At 38.4% G+C, this 18787-nt stretch overlaps 2 protein-coding genes across 3 annotated transcripts; one reads left to right on the top strand and one right to left on the bottom strand.

Annotated features, from left to right (window-relative positions):
* Positions 1-108: 108 nt before the first annotated feature.
* On the bottom strand, positions 109-2982 carry LOC146557601 (protein LEG1 homolog). The gene is made up of 8 exons (XM_085246507.1): positions 2589-2982; positions 2348-2431; positions 2202-2275; positions 1874-1978; positions 1498-1616; positions 758-899; positions 546-642; positions 109-456 (listed from the first exon to the last, which is right to left on the bottom strand). Exons 1-8 carry the CDS (start codon positions 2965-2967, stop codon positions 305-307), a joined length of 1152 nt encoding a protein of 383 aa, XP_085102633.1. The 5' UTR covers positions 2968-2982; the 3' UTR covers positions 109-304.
* A 3062-nt stretch (positions 2983-6044) lies between these two features.
* Positions 6045-12664, top strand: stx7l (syntaxin 7-like). Of its 2 annotated transcripts, none has more exons than XM_085247439.1 (10): positions 6045-6139; positions 7755-7847; positions 7955-8024; positions 8282-8372; positions 8873-9010; positions 10298-10347; positions 10441-10531; positions 10645-10717; positions 10852-10934; positions 11194-12664. In XM_085247439.1, the coding sequence occupies exons 2-10, from the start codon at positions 7763-7765 to the stop codon at positions 11287-11289; spliced, it is 777 nt and encodes a 258-aa protein (XP_085103565.1). In that variant the 5' UTR covers positions 6045-6139; positions 7755-7762; the 3' UTR covers positions 11290-12664. The 2 variants fall into 2 exon arrangements, with proteins under 2 accessions (XP_085103565.1, XP_085103566.1); XM_085247440.1 differs by having other exon boundaries at positions 10301-10347.
* The last annotated feature ends 6123 nt before the right edge of the window (positions 12665-18787 follow it).

An 18787-nucleotide genomic window follows, 5' to 3' on the forward strand; every position in this document is an offset into this window, starting at 1 on the left:
TAGAAGTAGCTGTACTACAGTGGAAACATATTGCTGGAAAATAATTATTTGTGGAAAAAAACTTAAAAAAACAAATCTGTGAGACACATTTTAGAACACTAGTTGAACTGGAGCCAAGAAATTACTTTAATGTACTGCCAAGTATACACCACAGATAAGTGCAACAAGTTGACCTTAAAAGCCAGTGACAAAACAACTTTGTTTAATGGACAAAAATGGACAAAAATGTCCATTAAACAGGAGAAAAAAAATAATTTCAGGAGAAAAAATTAATACCGTTATGTATTTATCTTGTGTGTTTGACTCAGCAGCTTGTAGTCATCTCAGAGATGATGGACAGGAAAGTGCTTGTAGCAAAGCTGGGATTCAGGAGGAGCTGCTCCAGCACCTGTGCACCTTTTTGCCTTGTGTTTACTGAACACATGGCACCTTTCCACAGACGCACCATTGTCCCACCTGGTAGATCATCATCATGAGCATAACTTAAAATAAAATCTTAGCAATAATATTTTGTGTTTGCTTGTGTGCGTGTGTGTGTGTCCTACCAAGCAGACTGTCAATAGTCTTCATCCAGCTGAAGATATACAGTGTGTGGTTCTCCTCTGCAGTCAGATCAGCAATGTTAGGGGCGCTGTCGCCCTCCTAAAATGATAAGACAGAATGGAGAATGGACAAAAGCCTTCTCTCACTTTGTGTGTTTCAGAAAAAAAGAAGTGATGTGTAAAATAAACAGATGGAAAAGGTTGAAGATATGTACCTGTAAAATCCGACTTGGCAAAGGGGTTAGGAAAAGCACTGCTTTTTCCATGTTGGTCTGGAATCGAGCTGCTGCTACATATTCTGCTGAGTTCAGCCAGCTGTGAGCAAATGACACTTCTACAGAGGAATAGTGGCTCTGCCTGTAGGAGAAGCGAGAACACAGAAGCTGAGATTAAGAGAGCTGAAATTTGAGATAAATGTTTGGCTTTTTTGACCACTTGCAGGGAAAAACAGCAAGGCCTCGTCCTTGGTAGTTTTGGTGTGCACTGAACTACCAAAAATAGTTCAGTGGACAAATTTTTTTTTGTTTATAAACATTTATAAATAATAAGGATAGTGATCACTTTTGCTTTAATACTTTTTCCAGCATCATTAGTATTGGTAATAAGGGCATTGATGTTAAAATTTGTGCTGGAAAGAGTACTGACACTGCTAAAACTAACAAGACTGCCAGAAAAAAAAAAGATGAAGTAGATTTAGTCAATGTCATTGTCATGTATGAATGTGTGTGTACATGATTTGTAATATGTAAAAACAGGATGGGTGACTGGGGGAGGAGGGTATGTGTAAATGTTTACTAATGAAATGCATTAAAATGATAGATTTTATGATAGATAAAAATAGATACTTTATTGATCTAACAAGGGATGTTGTGTTACAGCAGTAGAATAAAAAATGAAAATGATATAGTCTACAATTAATAAGCAACATGGTTACAGTAAAAGTAAAAGAAATTACCTGGGATTACATGCTGCAGAGGCATAGGTTGAAGCCATTAGGGCGTCCCAGTAGACACCAAGGATAGTGTCTTTCTTCACATCATCAGGCAGAAGAGATTCACTAGTAGTCTTCAGACCCTTAAAACAATATGAACAATTAAAGGAGTACACCTATTTCAGCAATGTAGCTTTGTTGCTTCATAAAGCGGGTGCATTCAGGGAAAACAGACCCGTTTTGAACTATAATGGCACATGGCCCTGACTTTTTAAAATGTAATGTTTTCTACTAAGGGCAAAATAATACAAGTTCAGTTCCCCTTTAAAATTGCGGGATAATATGATGTGAATAGAAACTGTGTGTATATGTACCAGTGTATATCTGTGTGTTTCAATACCTGAAAAAAAGCATCCCACTTAGACATGGCATCAGGGTATTTAGCTTTACAGTCAGAATAAGTTGTACAATAGTCCTGTACTCCTGCAGGCACCTGCATCTGGACCTGGTAATGTAATAACATACATGATAATATGCACTATATAACATACATTATAAATAATACAAAATGGTCATATTCATTATTATTTAAACTGCAAATATTTGTGTGATGGCATGAAAAAGTGTCCTCTTCTTCTTCTTCTTCTTCTTCTTATTATTATTATTATTATTGCGGTTGTTGTTGTTGTTTTATTTTCAAAGTGTTCATTTTCAGTTTAAGATAATACCTGAGCTCCTGCTCCCATGAAGCCCTGTTGTGCAGCAGACAGAAAGGGAAGTACAGATGCAAAATAGTTCACACCTGGAGAAACATAAAGAGGTCATTTGTATTCCCCCTGTGTTTATTTTTTATGCATTTGTTTCTTGTACTTACAGGCCCACCAACTCTGGGTAGAAATGCACAAAGGCTCTGCTTCCAGGCCACAAGTTGTTGCACCCGTTGGATCAGCGAGACGCCCTGTAAAAACAACAGATCATTAGCTGTGGTCTTGTTTCTTTGTTAGTTACATTATTAGGAGGCTCTTTATTCAGTTTTGTACTACAAAGTTTGTTAAATTGTGATGAAAGGATTATTATTGACTTAAAAAAAAAAAGAAATGATACTTTGACTTCACCTGAAGTTAACATCCATCCAAGCTGCAGTGGCAGTCCCCACAGCGGACTGTCAGTAGCATTTGTCCCCATGGATCCCATGAAGGGGTCTGTAGCAGCTATCATCAGCCGGTATAAACTCATGCGGTGAAGGTAGTTCCAGGGGTCTGGAACCAGAATCCCATCGTGCATTGGCAACTCAGTCACTTGGCTGGCCGTTTGTGCCCAAAGGATGGGAGCGCCATTTTCTAGAATTACTGCAGAGCTGCTGAGAGACACTGCACATGCCAGGACAAGGCCAAGGACCAGCAAACGAAGCATGACTGAGGTGTTGGGTCTGCAGAGAAGGACAGAGTCAAGAGCAGCTACTCTGGACTGAGAGTTTTCCCTTAAATACAGCATTTGTAACTTCTCTGAATATCAAAGTCAGTGCATGCAGATGTGCACCAATCACATTAGTCCATGTGACATATGGCTCACTGGACCCTGACCAACAGATAAGAGAATTTAAGTACATAGAGCTCAATTTTGTCCAAACATAGAATACTGAGTTCAGTGCAAAGTACATCTGTTCATTGTTCAAGCTGATTTGTTTACATGAACCCAAATCCACAACTTTTATAGTGATACAGTGATACCATCAGTAAATTGAATCTGGAAACACAAACCCCAAATAAATTCTAAGAATCCTTGGAAAAATTATACAGATTTTTACCCCCTTAAGTAGCCAAAGATAATACTTTTTATCTGGAAAAACTCATAAAATTTACTTTCACATACACTCACCGAAGACTTCATTAGTTACACCTTGCTCGCATCAGGTTGGGCCCCCTTTTCTCATCAGAACTGCCTTAATTCTTTGTGTCACACACTCAACAAGGTGCTGACCATAGCCTTAGTTTTATGTTCTTGGCTGATAGGAGTGGCATCCAGCGTGCTGCTGGAGCCCATCTGCTTCAAGGTTCAGTGGTTATTTGAGATACTGTTGCCTTACTATAATCTTGAAGCAGTCTTTTTTCTCTTTTTTGGACCTTTCTTTGGAAACCCTAGAGATGGCTGAGTGGGGAAATTCCTAAAAGAGCCAGACCAGCCCACAACAACCAACACCTTTAAAGCCACTATAACCTTTCATCCCCATTCTGATCCTCAGTTTGAACTTCATTAGGTTATCTTGGCCTTGGCTATGTGCCTGGACATTTAGATATGGTCTACATGTCTATGCATGTAGTTGCAGCCATGAGATTGGCTGATTAGAGCAGTATACTCCAGTGAGTCTGTACTGGATACAGAAGTTAAGACTGTTATTGATTTGGTTAATCTGAGTGAACTTTGATGTGCCTGATGTGTCTGGTAAACAGAACATGTCTCATAGCTTTATGTAACATCATAATGTGTTTTGTAAAATTACCACGGAGTAATTACCAATTACCATGGAGTAAACACCAAGAACCAAATTATAACTACAATTTTAAAAAGTTGAGGTGGTGTTAGCAAGTGAACTGTTAGGTAATACTATTTAATCCAGATTCTGCATTATTCTGAAAGCAAAGCCAATTTTATATGTAAAGTAGGGTAGCAAATTAAAAAGAAATATCTTTCAGCAATATGGTGGCATGTATGTATAAATGGCCTGTATTTGTATAGCGCTTTACTAGTCCCTAAGGACCCCAAAGCGCTTTACACATCCAGTCATCCACACATTCACACATACATTCACACACTGGTGATGGCAAGCTACATTGTAGCCACAGCCACCCTGGGGCGCACTGACAAAGGTGAGGCTGCCGGACACTGGTGCCACCGGGCTCTCTGACCACCACCAGTAGGCAACGAGTGAAGTGTCTTGCCCAAGGACACAACGACCGAGACTGTCCAAGCTGGGGCTTGAACCGGCAATCTAGCACATATAAACCACAGAAGGTGAACCAAAGCGCTTTAGAGACTGACACATTTACATTACATCCATCATTTGTACACAGTTCAGTTCTGGCCCATTAATGCATGAACATGAGCCCTTTGGTCTTGTTGGTGTGTCCACCGTGGATGATCTATTCTGGCTCCTTCGTGAATGTTCAGGTTGGGATCTGAGGAGTTTGATTTATGCAAATTAAGTGTCCAGAGCAGCTTTGTGGAGTGGCAAGATGCGCTGTCCTGCAATAGGAGGATGCTGCCATTGGAGGGTGCTAGTGAAATATTTGGTGGATAGACACCTGTAAAAGTAACATTCACAAGAATTTTAAAATACAAGGTTTTCCATGAAAACGCTGCATTGCAAAGAGATAATGAATGTATTCATTTCACCTGTCAGTTGTTTGTTTTTGTTGTGGTTAATCAGTTATGACCCATGTTAGCTGCAGGACCACTGTTTCTTTCCCCACCTTCAAGGACATTTCCCACAAACTCTGTATTCACAAAGCCACCATCATTGTGTATGATCCCCCACACACCTGACACAAACCTTTTACTCTCCTGCCGCCTCACAAGATGTACCAGAACATCTAGTCCCTCACTTCCAGTCAGTGCAACAGTTTCTTCCTTCAGGCCTCAGAAAGCTCAGTACTCAGAGTCTGGACTGGAAACTCATGCACATAGAAGTGAACACCCTACATGAATCAACTAGACTAGTAACATACATACACACTGAAGCACATGGACACACTTTACACATTCATACTTATATTGTTGTGCACATTTCTGCACACATAGTGCAATTAAATTTTACTTAATGCCAAATCAAAAGTAGATTTATATTTTAAGGTAAAGAACCTACAATAACAGTGAGAAAACTGCTACAATCAAATGACCCTCTATGAGAAAGCAAATTGTGACAGTGGGAATAAAAAACTTTCCATTTAACAGGAAGAAACCTCTGGAAGAACAAGGCTCAACAAGGGGAGGCCATCTGCAGTGACTAGTTGGGCACGATGGGAAGGAAACAGGCTAAAAAACACACTGTGGAAACCAACCAGCCAACTTTACCATGTAGAAAAACGGCATAGGTGTGAGGTTGAAATTGCACTAATTGTTTCTTATATAAAAGGGGATTAATTGTGCTGTTAAACGTCTTTACGTTCAGAGAAAGGGGCTTTTGTAAAGTTGGCCCACGATTTAAAAGGAATGTATTCAATTCAATGTGAATTCAATTTATTAGGCCGATTCTGGGCCCCGAGCATCATATATGACACCCAAGACCTAAACAGAATTATAATCCTTTTTATGGCTCTTACACTAACTAAAAGCACTGATGTTGTCCAGTGTAAACTAGCATTTTTGGAACTGATTTGGACCCCTCACCTGCCCACGAACCAGCATCTCACCTGGTAGCCTACAGCCGATAAATACCTAAGAATGAAAGATCATGAAGCACTTAACCTGTGCTGCGTTGTTGCTCTGTTTTTAAGAAAAGGACAGTTTTTTGTTTCTATACTTTTCTGGCCTGCATTATGTTACCGTTTGACACCTTTAATTTACAGCTGCGATCTCGCTGGGAGTGCAGCAGACATCATGTGACGGAGGAGTGGCCAAAAGTAAAAATCAGGAAGCACAACGACGCAAGAAACAAGTCACGAGAAAGGTAAAGTTCAAACTTTTACACAACTCAAGTAAACTTTTAGTCATTCTTGACAATTTCACTAACGTTTTAGACGACCAACGTATTTTTACGAGGTTGTTTCGTATTTTTAAGTTTTTTTGTTTTGTTTTACAACGAAAAGCGACAAACATCTTCATACTGACTTCCCTTGTAACTTCATGACTCTTAAACCCGCTAATGTTAAAATGAAGAGCAGTGTACAGGTAACATTAGGACAGCGTTAACCCCAACAAACACAAGTAGGTCATAACTAAGTATTTGCAGTTTATCCGTTCATGTTGATGGCATAAAAAATACTCTGGTGATTTCCGCATTTTTTCCTTGTTGGCAAGGAGACAGAAACAGAACATGCACGTTGGTTTAATTAACCCTAAACACACTTTAATTTTTAATTAAAGCAAACGAGAAATATCCTGTCACTGTGACAGTTTCTTAGCAGGTGGCTATTTGCATACTAAGTTTCAGTCTTTTTTGAGTCAGGAAGTCTGCATGAGGAGCTTGTGCTAAATATTCCCGGCCCAACACTCCTTCACTTCAGGTTGTACAGTATGATATGAGCACCTTTATCAGACTGTAGGACTTTCCTTTTGGCCTTGATAGCCGTTTTTTTTTTTTAAGGTTAAAAGATGAAAATATTTTAATTCTGCAGCATATTTATAATATTTTATTTCACAGCATTGATATCAAATCATTTTAGCTGTAATGATCATTTGTGTGATCCCTCAATAATGTAAGTGTATTAGTTTCGCAGTGTTTTTAGTGGATAAGTACCAGCATAAAACTTGTTATTGTTACAGTATTTTTTATTGTTTCAGGTTACTCATGTTTACAGTATCACATTCCAAAGAAGCTGGACCTCTGAACCATTTCTAGGTCATGAGTTATATTATAAAGTGATTTATTTAAGCCACTCCTTCACTTTACTATTTCAGCTTCCATCCTTGCTCCTCTTAGCTTGAAGCGTAAGCTTACTGTGACTAATCACACACTGTACTCAGTGTTTGGGGGTGGGTCCACTGTATTCCTGTATAAAAGAAATAAACTTGCCTTCTCAGAGCTCTGAACTCAAATTTATTAAACACTGTGAGCAATGAGGACACCAGCCGTGTGGCAGGCTTTACTGTGTTGTGTGAGAATAAAACCTCAGACTGAGTTCATGAGTATTAAGAAGCACCCAGTGAAAGATAGTAGTGAGCTTCTCAACAGATATTTCTGGAGCTTTGCTTCAAGATGAAAACCTGTAGAAAGAAGGTGAAATGTAAGGGGGTGTCACAAACGTTGCATCATTTTTGGGGAGAGGAGATCACAGAAATCACTGTTTTATCTTGTATTTAATGCTGTACTAATGTCAAAGACGCCATAAATAGAAACACAGTTGCAACATCTCTTCTTGGAAATTTGCAAAATACAATGATTATACTATATCTACACAAATGCTTTCACCCCGAAAGCCTCTTTTTTTTTTTTTTTTTTTTTCCTTTTTTTTTCTACACATGACAGTCACGAGAACAGTGAGCTGACTCCAGACGCTAATTAGATCTCACTGTTAACTCATGAGCGAGTCGAGTGAAGCCTGTGGTCTTGTGTGTCCTCGTAGCTTTCGTCATGGCCTACCAGGCTGGGATTCCAGAGGAGCCCAGTGTTTTGGTTAACCAGATCAGCTCCAACATCCAGAAGATCACACTGCTGAGTAAGAAATGCACACATAAAAACGCATTATTGTCAGCCAGCGCGTCCAACACGTGGACACACTTCAATACAAATAAACAACATGCTTCTCTGTGACTTTCTTGCCAGCCTCCGAGCTGCAAAGGGCAATCTCTGTGCTGGGAACTGAACAGGACAGCAGCCAGCTACTACAGACGATGTGAGTTACTGGGGCTTGGTTGGATTTACATACCTGGGCTGTTATCAGAAGTATCTTAGTGAAAGTGTAAATGTGCAAGCGTAGAAAATGTTAGACTATTACAGCAATGTTTAATGCCGGCTAATTTTTTTTATATACTCTAAATTACTTCTGATTCCTTTTAAACCTATGCACAGTATTATGCCTACCATCCTTTGTCTTTGTAATGTCTGAGTACTATTCTCTACTTTAACAAATTCATTTTTTAATGTCATTAGTCAACAGAAGCAGCAACAAGGCAACCACTTGGCAAAGGAGACTGACCGACTGATGAAAGCTTTTACTGCACTCCCAGTCGGACCTGATCAGGTAATGAGTTTCTAAAGTCTTCCTGATCTAAAAGGTTTGTCACAGTCAAGCAAACCACAAAGAACAACCTCTCTTTCTGTCTGAAAAATAAACTCACTGGCACAAAGGCTGTAGTTCCTCACATGTCCCTGGGGCCTGGTTACAAAATTGAGTCAGTCTTCATAGACTCCCATGTTAAATGCCCAACTTCACAGCTTCACTGCAGAAATAAACGTGTTGACAGATTGAAACAAAAATGCTTTTGGCTTCTTCTTAGCTATAATTGTTATTTATATATCACATCATAGCGCTTCACTCTTTCATTCAAAGTGGTTACTTGTAGTTCCAAAGAAACCATGGCAACATCTAAATGTTCAAAATAGCAGTCCACTGACCAATGAACATTGTAATCCATCTTTTCTGTAGAATCTGTGGTACCATACCAGACTGATTAACTACAGACCATAGTTCTGACAAGTCCATTTGTTCATCTGTTTACAATATTTTTGTGTTTACTTTAGCGTCAGAGAAAGATACAGAGAGAGCGCCTGCTGAACGACTTCTCCGCTGCTCTGAACAGCTTTCAAAAGTCGCAGCGAGATGCCGCCAGCAAAGAGAAGGAGTTTGTGGCCAGAGTCAGAGCCAGCTCCAGACTGTCTGTAAGTAACTGCCTGTCATCAGATCACCAAGTTGTTGGGTAGAGCATTAAACGACAGTTATAAAATAGGTACTGTATGGGAGTATGAGAGTGGGGTGAAGCCACTGCTATAAATGTAAACACATATATTACATCATTGCGTAGATTTAGACGGAATTCAGGTCTTTTGACACGCGTGTGAAGTGCTGTTTAAGAAGTGTTGTGTTTTTCTGCTTAGCCATAAACTGGACGACACATACAGGCGATTTTTGTCAGCATAAGTGCTTGTGATGGATAGCAGAGGAGAATATGTTTGGTATCCTATTGAAAACCTACAGAAGAGTAGAGACTTGAAAATTAGACATTCTTGAAACCATAGAAAATAAAATAAAAAATGGTTTTATGCAAAGCTTTTTAGTAGCTTGTTTAAGCTTTGCACTAACAATCCAGCAAAACAAGTAGGTGCTGTACATCAAGGCTCACTGCCTTTTTCCTTTCAGCAGCAGATTTCACTAGTGTTTGTTCTCACTTTCGTGTTTCTTACTGTTTTCACTCTCTGCTTCCCCTCTCCCCAGCCTGCCGAGGCAGATGGTCACCATCGCTGAGTGTAGTTCTGCTGCATGTTAAGGGGGTTATCTTTCTCTCCCCACTGCCACAAAGTGCTCGTTCACAAACCTTGTTGGGTTTCTCTCATCAGTATGTCGGCTTCTGCTGAGAAATGTCTACTTTTTTATTTTTACAAAAATCCACATAAAATTGTTATTGCACTGTATTCCACCACAGTGCTTGCTTGAAATAGTCACAGCTGGTTACAGTTTCACTCCTCTCTTAAAATTGTTGTAACCGCAGGCGTCAGTTCAGAAGTAGTTTCACATGAAGCTGTCACATGATTGTGAATCAAAAAGTATCTTTAATTGTGATTGTTGTAGTCACAGATTCCCATGATTGGACCCACTCACAGCTGTGTTCCCGTATCTCACTCTTGCTTATCTCGCTTCACTCAAAGTTTTTTTTTTTTTTATCTGCTATGCTGCTGATAAGTAGGAACAGCGTGTTACTGCTGCTATGTTTAATAATTTATTTTTGCACAGTAAATAAAGCTGCAAGGTGAATTTATTCAACTTGGCCATGCATATATTTTAACAATGAAGTGTTCTGCAAATACTGAATAATTCTTTTTCTTTTACTTACATATTGCAGCAAAGGACATTCTGTACTTACTGAATCATTGCTATACCCATAATCAGGAATAGAAGGACCTCTGCAGATTTGCAACAATAAGACTTAAATGTGTTCAATTGACTTCTAGCAGGGTGGTCAGCCTGAAGACAGCTTTCGAAATGTTCCTCCTATACCGAGGTAAGCCCACTGTTTCTGAACAGTATTATTCTTTCTGCTTTTTATTATTATAGTAAATAATGTTTTAACTACTCTAGTTGCATCTGTATGCAGTGATTCCCAGATACAGGTTCAGGCTGACGCTGTCACTGAAGAAGATCTGAGACTGATCCAGGAGAGAGAATCAGCTCTAAGGCAGCTGGAGGTAGGGATCAAATTTCAACACCTAATATCTGTGCAAAGAAAATTCCACAAACACAAAGTCACAAACATACTGTAAGTGCCTCTTGAATATGGACCGGCTCTCTTGATTTTTAGTCTGACATCGTAGACATAAATGACATCTTCAAGGACCTGGGTATGATGGTCCACGAGCAAGGAGACATGATAGGTAAGAATCTTTCAGTAAGTTAATGCTGACAGGTGTAACAGCTTCACATTGACAGTTTACGGCTCAGTGAGCAGGATTGTGCAGTTTCTACTCTTACCGCAAGTAAATTATGTATTTTGTTTTGTTTCCTGCAGATAGCATAGAAGCCAACGTGGAGAATACCGAGACCAATATCCAGAAAGGGGTGCACCAGCTGGCCCGAGCTGCAGGCCACCAGGTAATGTGACAGAGATATCTTAATGTATGATATGACAGAAGTGGTGAGGAACAGGAGTATGAAAAGACAGATGAGCTGTAATAAATGCTAGAAAAATAAGATTTTAACTTGGATTAGTAAAGCAAGACTGGTTGTTAGAGCCCGTTTCTGTAAAGCAGAATGTGTGCATGACTCTACATCATTTAATCAACTTATTAGTTAGATCATAAAGGAAAGAAAATTCAAAAACATTAAATTCCTTCTGCTTATTTTCTTCTAGCAAAGCTCCCGGAAGAAGATCTGCATTATATTGATAGTGTTGGTTGTTGTTGCTGTTGTAGTAGGACTAATCATCTGGGGCTCCCTCAAAGCCTGAGGGCTTCCTCCTCCTCCTCCTCCTCCTCCTCCTCCTGTGTTTATCACCATGGACCAAGAATGAAATTTCATTCTTAATCTTTTTCTTCTTCAAAAACTGACAGAGGGGAAAAAGATTGAAACACCGTCTCTTTTTTTTTTTTTTTAAGCTTTTTTTTTTTTTTTTTTTTTAAATCAATTATGTTTTTAAGATATTGTAGTCCTCAATGTCAGGACTACAACCTTGTTTGCTGTGAAGCAAATCTAGCTCTGGTAGCTTTATTGTCATGATCAGTGTCTGATTTAGGCATGGTTTCCTCTGAAATGGAAGACTTATCAGATGAAAGAGGTGAGTATTCGTGTTTAGTGGCAGTCATTGTTGTTGAGTACGTCCTGCCCTAGCAATGTGGAGTCGCTCCAATAAATTGAATGTACACAATACACACAACGCTCCTGGGTGCAATAAGCAGCATGTTGGTAGGGGACGTTGCTGCAGCTGCCTCTTTTTGTCTGGTTACATATGCAAAATCCACATACTATAAGTTTCTCAGCAATAAAACAATGAAGTGCAGTATGTAAATTAAGTGGAAATGAACAAGCGCTAGGTGTGGGTTGCAGTAAAATGTAGCCAAACTACAGTCAGAATATTTAAAGCCTCTGAGGGGCAACAGTGTTTTTATCTGTTGTTTCCAATATTTCAAGTGATTTGATTTTTATTCAGTCTTATGTATAACAAAAATAAAAGCAAGTGCAACTTTAATCTTGCTGTTAAGACATTAGACTACACTCCAAATAATAAGGGGAAGGGTTTGTTATTATGAGACCAATTCTGGGAAAATGGCAGCGCTGTGTAAAATGTAAGTAAAAGCAGAATGCAGTGAACACAGAAAACGTAGCCAACCATGAAAAAAATGTTTTACCCAGCGTCCCATTTTTTTTTTCCTTTTTCCAATAATCATGTTTGTACATTCAGTAGGGACTTATTTCTTTTAGCTTGTCAGGGAAATCCTTTTCATTTCACTGCCTGTCACACAAAGGATTGAAGTAAAATATTCACAGTAAATAGTGCAAAGTCAAGTAATACACAGTGAGAGCATTTGTAGGTTATTTGGCATTCACTTGTGGTTCTCAGGAAAAGGCATCTAATTGAGCAAATTACGTAAGAGCTGAAGGAAAGTTGTCACTATTTTCTGTGAGAACTCTCTTATCCCTTGTTTTTAAAAACAAATAATTAGACGACCGATCTTAAACCAAAATATACTAATGCAAAGTATCCTAAGTTGCCTTGTATTAGTAAACACTAACACTGTTGTTGTCATGCTTCTGTATTTGAACCCGATGGAAAATTATGTGTGTGTGCGTGCGAACTGTCTTCTATTTGCTAAATAAAAATTCAGAATCTGAAGTGTGAAGAGTGATTTTTAACCAAAATTGTAGGATACTTGAAACTAGATTATGCACTTTCTGAGACTGTTGTACTGCTACCAAGTTGGAGGTAGAAAGCTGAAGTGAGATAGCAAATTAATAATTTTTTTGAAATATATTTTTAAAACTTTATTTTGATTCATTTTCCTTTTCAGTAACAAATGGAAGAAAGAGGGGGAAAAGGGAGGTGGAGGTGGGTGGGGTGGGGGGTTGAACTTAACCCATGAACAGTTTGGATTGTTTTGTCTTATTCATCTTCTTCTTGATCTTATGACCTCTTGGTGATTTGCCTCCCGTCATACTAGAGCTGAGACAGATTCATTGTCAACTGTGACCTTTTTATTTTGAAAATCGAAGCACTTTGTTAATGACTTGAATTGACATTTTAAATTTCACAAAATAAAAAAAATTTCTTGGTGGGGAAAAAAGCTGAGATTTCACAGCCTCCTATTCAGTTCCTGTAACTATCCCAGGGCAGTTTTGAAAGAGTTCGGTGAAAAACAAAAAAATCCACAAAATTTAGAGCAGTTTTTAAAAAAAAAATTATTTTTTATTATTATTATTATTATTATTATTATTATTATTAAGGATATGTATGAGAGAAAGACAAGAAAATGATGATAATCAATACTTAAGTCTGTGATGATTTCGATTTAAACTATAGTATGACCTGAAAGTTTAATATAAATTGGTGTTTACTGTATGCCCATACTCAAAATCACAGACAGCCAGATGAAATTTAAATCTACCAATTACTCAATTTCAAATTAGTCATCACCAACTGCCCCATATGCCTCCACATATGTCAATAGTTAGTTACCATGGTGAGAGCATTTTGTGTAACAGGCTGCAACCAACTGTTGACTTTTGCAAAATGGGCTTGGCATTCCTCTTGCACAATGCCTCATAAAAATCAAACCTGTAATTCATATCAAAGCGTTTTAAAATCCATGAGGTTCTCAAGAAGTTGCTTTGCAGATTCATGTTTTTGTGTTTCATGGAACCAAGATGAAAAAGAAAGTAGTCAAGAACCAGTTAAACGTTGGTTCCTCTGGTACTATGGTAAATATTTGCAATTATTTTTGTGAAAGCTTTAGATTTAGAGTACAAAGTGGTCATCATCTCATTTCTAGGGAATCTAGTATTGGAAATTTATCTGATCAAGATCTGAGTCTTGCTACCTGTATGTACCCAGGGTTGAGTGTAAACTTTGAGTGTCTTTTGAGAGCTGGTTCTTATTTCTTGGTGACAATACTGAGTCAGCATTTTTTCCAGATAAGGGTGGCCTAAGTAAATGTTTCATTAAAGGCTGGGGTTATGCCAGACCCAGTGTTGTTTACATAAAAGTGAATGTCTCTGATTTCACAAAAATAGCATTTAAATATAAATAGTGAAGTGAAAAACAAGAAAAGAAAAGAGGACTAGTAATAGATCTTGTGGTACACCTCATGGGAATTTTAATGGAAAACATCTTCAAGTGTACCTTGAAAATAGTTAAAAATCCGCGTTATATGGTAGGTTATATGATATTCTTGTTTAATGTAAACAGGAGGAAATAGCATTCAACAGAGGATGAGATCAGGGAGCAGTTGAGGTAGCTAGAATATTTCAGAACAGACAGTGTTGGAGTTGGACTCGGATGTGGAAGTAACAGATTGCTGTGACGCAGAAAGCAAAAGTTTCCATGGCAGAGCGAGTGATGAGGAATACTGGACACTGTTGCAAATTCATCACTGAGGCACAGAAAGAGTTGAACTGAGCGTCAGTAGGACAGGGAGTATTTTGAGCTGTTTACACACACAGAAAGTAGCAGGTTGCTGCAAATAGCTGAGCAGAATTTTCCTTCCCAACAGAAACCTCCCAGCTGTGGAGGATGAGGAAAGTTTGACTGGGTACAAAGTTACCACAAGAGAAGCTGGAGATTTTTAGCTTTTGGAGGACAAATTAAAGGACTTATGTTTAAAAGGATTTAACTTTTTGGTGGAAGTGTTAATGCATATCATTTTATAATAATATGTGTCTAGAAAAACAATTTATCACATAAGTACAGCTAACAGGAGCAATAGTATATGGAAATTACACTCTTTCGCTCAAAAGTTAAAAAGTGGAGATAATAACCTCCTCTGGAACAGACAATGACCTCACTGAAGCGAAGTTTGTTAGTGCGTCATCAGAAGATGGACCAGAGGAAATAACAAGTTGCTATTAGCTTTCCTTTTCTTTTTTTTCCCTGAAAGAAGCTGTTTGAAAAAACGTAAATGGAAGAGAAGGTGGCATTGCTTGTGTCAACTTTTTTTTTTCCAGAGACGGGAGAAGAAATTTTGATCATTGTAACTCAAATTCTGAATTATGCATTGCCTAATTAATTCACAGAGCAGAAAACTGATATACAACTGGTCCAGAGTCACGGCCGAACCAAAGTAATAAATATTAGACTTCCAACAGATCGAGGGACATGAAAGAGAACATTGTTAAAAACATGGAACTCAAAATTGAAGCCAACAAGAAGCGGCAGAAATGGCAGTTCCTCTAATGGCCTTTTGAATGTTTAGCTCCAAAATAAGCTTAGGAATTTGAGGGTTATGTACAGTACCTATCTGAAATACTATGACTTGAAGTCTGTCCAAGAGGCCTGTATTTCTGTTTTAGGGATAGAAATGACGGTTTATTAATCTAGTAGGAATCCCTAATTAGCAGCTAACATGTACATGGATTTAAATTGCTCAGTTCAGAAACCGTGGCTGAGGTCACAGTGGGTGTGTCCACCATTTATATCCAGTTTATAGTCCCTAAAAGCTCCAAAAACACTGGAACCTACATTTCCTACAATTCACCTGATCCAATCTTTTGTCAGATTTACCTGGTTTGCTTTACACAGATGCTTTTAGACTCATTAAATCTAGGTTTCATTGCATTTTTCCCCGATGCAGAAAACAAAACTGTTTTCATTAAGTGAAGTCATTTGAAATGATAACACATTTCTTTATGTGTAAATTTAGGTGCTCACCACATTCAAAGCACTTTTCACAGCAGGTACTTTATAATATACATTACCTTAATGATAATGGGTGTGTTTGGTAAAAAGCCCATTTCTGAATTAGAAAGTAGGTAATTATTGCTGCCAGCAGGGGGCAGTGTTGTATTGGCTGCTATAAAGCTCATAATATACCACAGTGCAATGACCTTACTTTTTATTTTTCAGTGGCATTCTAATGATGTTATTAGAGTGGTATGTTAATGTGCTTATGAAACACTTTTTTCCAGAAACAGAACAGCTACATAAACACTTCTGCTGCCTGCTGTTTTATAGTAGTGCTCACATGCAGACAAATCATTATGTAGTGACACAATTAAATCAGGCCAACCAATCAGGGCTCTGATCTTTCCTTAAATTAGATCATCTGTGTATGATCCATGTTAGTTCACTTGAATCAAAGTTCAGACTGTCCCCTAAAGAAACTACAATTTCGAGCCCTTCAGTAGCCATGCAGTGCATTGAGTGTCCTAGAGATGGACAAAGTGTCCCCTCCTGATGTAGGGTGCAAATCTACTAATAAATACTATTATCCGATGGAGCAATGGAGCAGTAGCTTATTTATCTTTTCAACTGAAATCTTGTTAGCAGCAGACTTGTTCCCATCATAAATCAATCGTATTTTTATCCACTTGTTTTAACCTCCTTTTGTCCTGTCCGTTGTTATGGCTCATGCTACCTCTTGTCCATTCTACTTTGTTATTAAATGCATCAGTCAGCCGCAGCATTAAAACTACTGATGGGTTAGGTGAATACGAGTGATCGTCTTGTTACGATGCACTGTTCTGCTAAGAAACACTGGGTCTAGCATTCTTGTTAATGTTACCTTGACATTTACCACGCAACCTGAACATTGTTAAAGAAGCGCACCCCACTCTGAGGGTTCAGAGCTATCATGGTAGGAATATGGAGACCTGCACAATGTTAGGATAAGTTGTACATAACTTTATTCATTATTTTTGGTTTCATGAGGATCCAGTCTCTATTTTGAAGGTAGTCAGGGTTACTGACAGTATTTTCATTGCTATTAAATCTCATGGATTGCTGAAGTTCATAACTCATAATCAGAAATTAATTTCAAATCATCTAAAGTTCAGTAAACAGAAGAATAGATAAGTCAACTCAATTACTTTCTTGTCTCAGTGTCTTCACTCTCTTTCTGCAATCTCAGGTTGTCTCTGTAATGTTGAGATAAGGACTTTGGACTTTCTAAATAAAGTTTGTGTTGCATAACCTCTCCTTAAGCATCCCAGTCTCCATCCACTTGTATTCCTCGAGGGGGTCCAGAGCTGCAGAGGGCAGCATTCCACCCAATATCCCAGGAATGTAAACTTTACTTTGGAGTCTAGCAGAAGGAATGCAGAATGTTTGCTGTCAAAATGTCCTCTCTGCGGTGTATGAATATTAGAATAAAAAAGGTCATAAATAAAGATGAGGTACAGCTCTCACTGGTGGGATGACAACTGGCACTAGAACAGAAAAGCATGCTGTGGGTTAGGGGGGAGGGTTGGATTTGGAGGCTTCTGTGTATTCCAGTAAATATTGATGTTTTTTTTCCTGAGGAGGAAGTAGCTCTCAGTTATGTGACAGGATGTTCCACGCTGAGGTGAAACCGCTGCACTCACCTGCTGTTTCAAAGCTAAAAATCGAATGTCACACACGCCAAAGAGTGCACCTGTGAAAAACTGTGTACCTCCCTGTGCTGAAAAACACAACAAAGAAATGACATTGAGACAAAGTAAATACTGTGTTTTTGAAGTCTAACGGCTTCTCGTAAAAAGGCCACAAGGAGCTTGTGGTAAATGCTTAAAAAACTTCAATAACCAATTGGTAAACACCAAACCAGGCTGATATTTACCATCAGGGATCAAAGAGGCAGAAATGTAAGGGACTTTCCTTTTTAGTGTCCAGGTTAGTAAGAATAAGGGACTGGCATCGTCTGGCTCAGATGTAGGGCTAAAAGATTACATTTACCAAGCTGAATTTAGTGTTTGTTTGTTTTTTAATTTTAACTGACATACTTTGTTTTTGTTTTGTTTTTTAAACTTGAGTTGATTAAAAACATAGTACTATTAGCAGTATTTCTACTTAAGTATAGCTTTACAGGCCTCTTTGTGCCAATGACAGTGTGCCACTTCTGAATCTGAATCTGAATTGTATGTATGTTGTATGAATGGATGTGTACTTAAATTAACAGTAAGACATACTTAAACATTGAAAATACTAAAAATCACCACCTGATAGAGGGTGATGGATAAACTTAAAGAGTAACTGTAAGTAACTCTACTACTAGCTTTTTAGCTTCTTTCAGCTTATTTTTTTTATTTTAAACTGCACTAATTTGCTGTTTTGTTTTAGTCTCACTTGACTTCTGTAATTTATTCTGTCTGCAGCAGACAGTGAGAAATTTTCTTGAAAGTTGCAAACCTCAATCGTACCTTTGCAAACTGTCCTCGTTTTGAGCAGGTTCTGTACTAGTTATCATACAAGGCTTAAGTGTGAGTTAATGAAGGGGAAAGCTTAGCTTAAAAGAGAGAGAATATTTAGCTTAGCTTACATTATGAAAAAATAAGCTACCGCAGACGTACTCATTTACAAAATGAGGGAATGTATGTGTTAGCATACAGGGCTGTGTTCCTTGGGCCTAACAGGAACATTACGCTGATAACGATTGGTTCCATTGTGACCAGTTACACTTATCTGCTAAGTTGGTTGTTACAATCACCAGATTCAGCAACTCAAAGCACTTTGGCAGAATGGGGAAGAAAGGGGATTTACGTGACTTTGAACATGGCATGGTTGTTGGTGTCAAATGGGCTGTTCAAATTATTTTTAGAAACTGCTGATCTACTTGGATTTTCACACATGACCATCTCTAAAATGGTCTAAAAAAAGAGGAAAATATCCAGTGAGCTGCAGTTCTCTGGGAGAAAATGCCTTGTTGATGCCAGCGATCAGAGCAGAATGACCAGAATGCTTTGAGCTCATAGGAAGGCAACAGTAACTCGAATAGGTAAAAATAAATAATTAAAGGAAACTCATTACACTGATTACAAATAGG

The sequence above is a fragment of the Mchenga conophoros genome, linkage group LG15 (assembly GCF_057382185.1).
Source record: "Mchenga conophoros isolate Kocher_MC1m ecotype Shallow Benthic linkage group LG15, M_conophoros_male_GT1.1, whole genome shotgun sequence".
In the NCBI taxonomy this organism is placed as follows: Eukaryota; Metazoa; Chordata; class Actinopteri; order Cichliformes; family Cichlidae; genus Mchenga; species Mchenga conophoros.

Bases quoted from the DNA above. Each gene is read 5' to 3' on its own strand.
- LOC146557601 (XM_085246507.1), bottom strand. From the start codon at position 2,967: ATGCTGTATTTAAGGGAAAACTCTCAGTCCAGAGTAGCTGCTCTTGAC. The intron at 900-1,497 runs GTAATTTCTTTT...CTTCTCCTACAG, and splicing joins TCTGCAGCATGTAATCCCAG to GCAGAGCCACTATTCCTCTG. The intron at 457-545 runs GTAGGACACACA...ATGATCTACCAG, and splicing joins GACTATTGACAGTCTGCTTG to GTGGGACAATGGTGCGTCTG.
- stx7l (XM_085247439.1), top strand. From the start codon at position 7,763: ATGGCCTACCAGGCTGGGATTCCAGAGGAGCCCAGTGTTTTGGTTAAC. The intron at 8,025-8,281 runs GTGAGTTACTGG...TAATGTCATTAG, and splicing joins AGCCAGCTACTACAGACGAT to TCAACAGAAGCAGCAACAAG. The intron at 9,011-10,297 runs GTAAGTAACTGC...ATTGACTTCTAG, and splicing joins GAGCCAGCTCCAGACTGTCT to CAGGGTGGTCAGCCTGAAGA.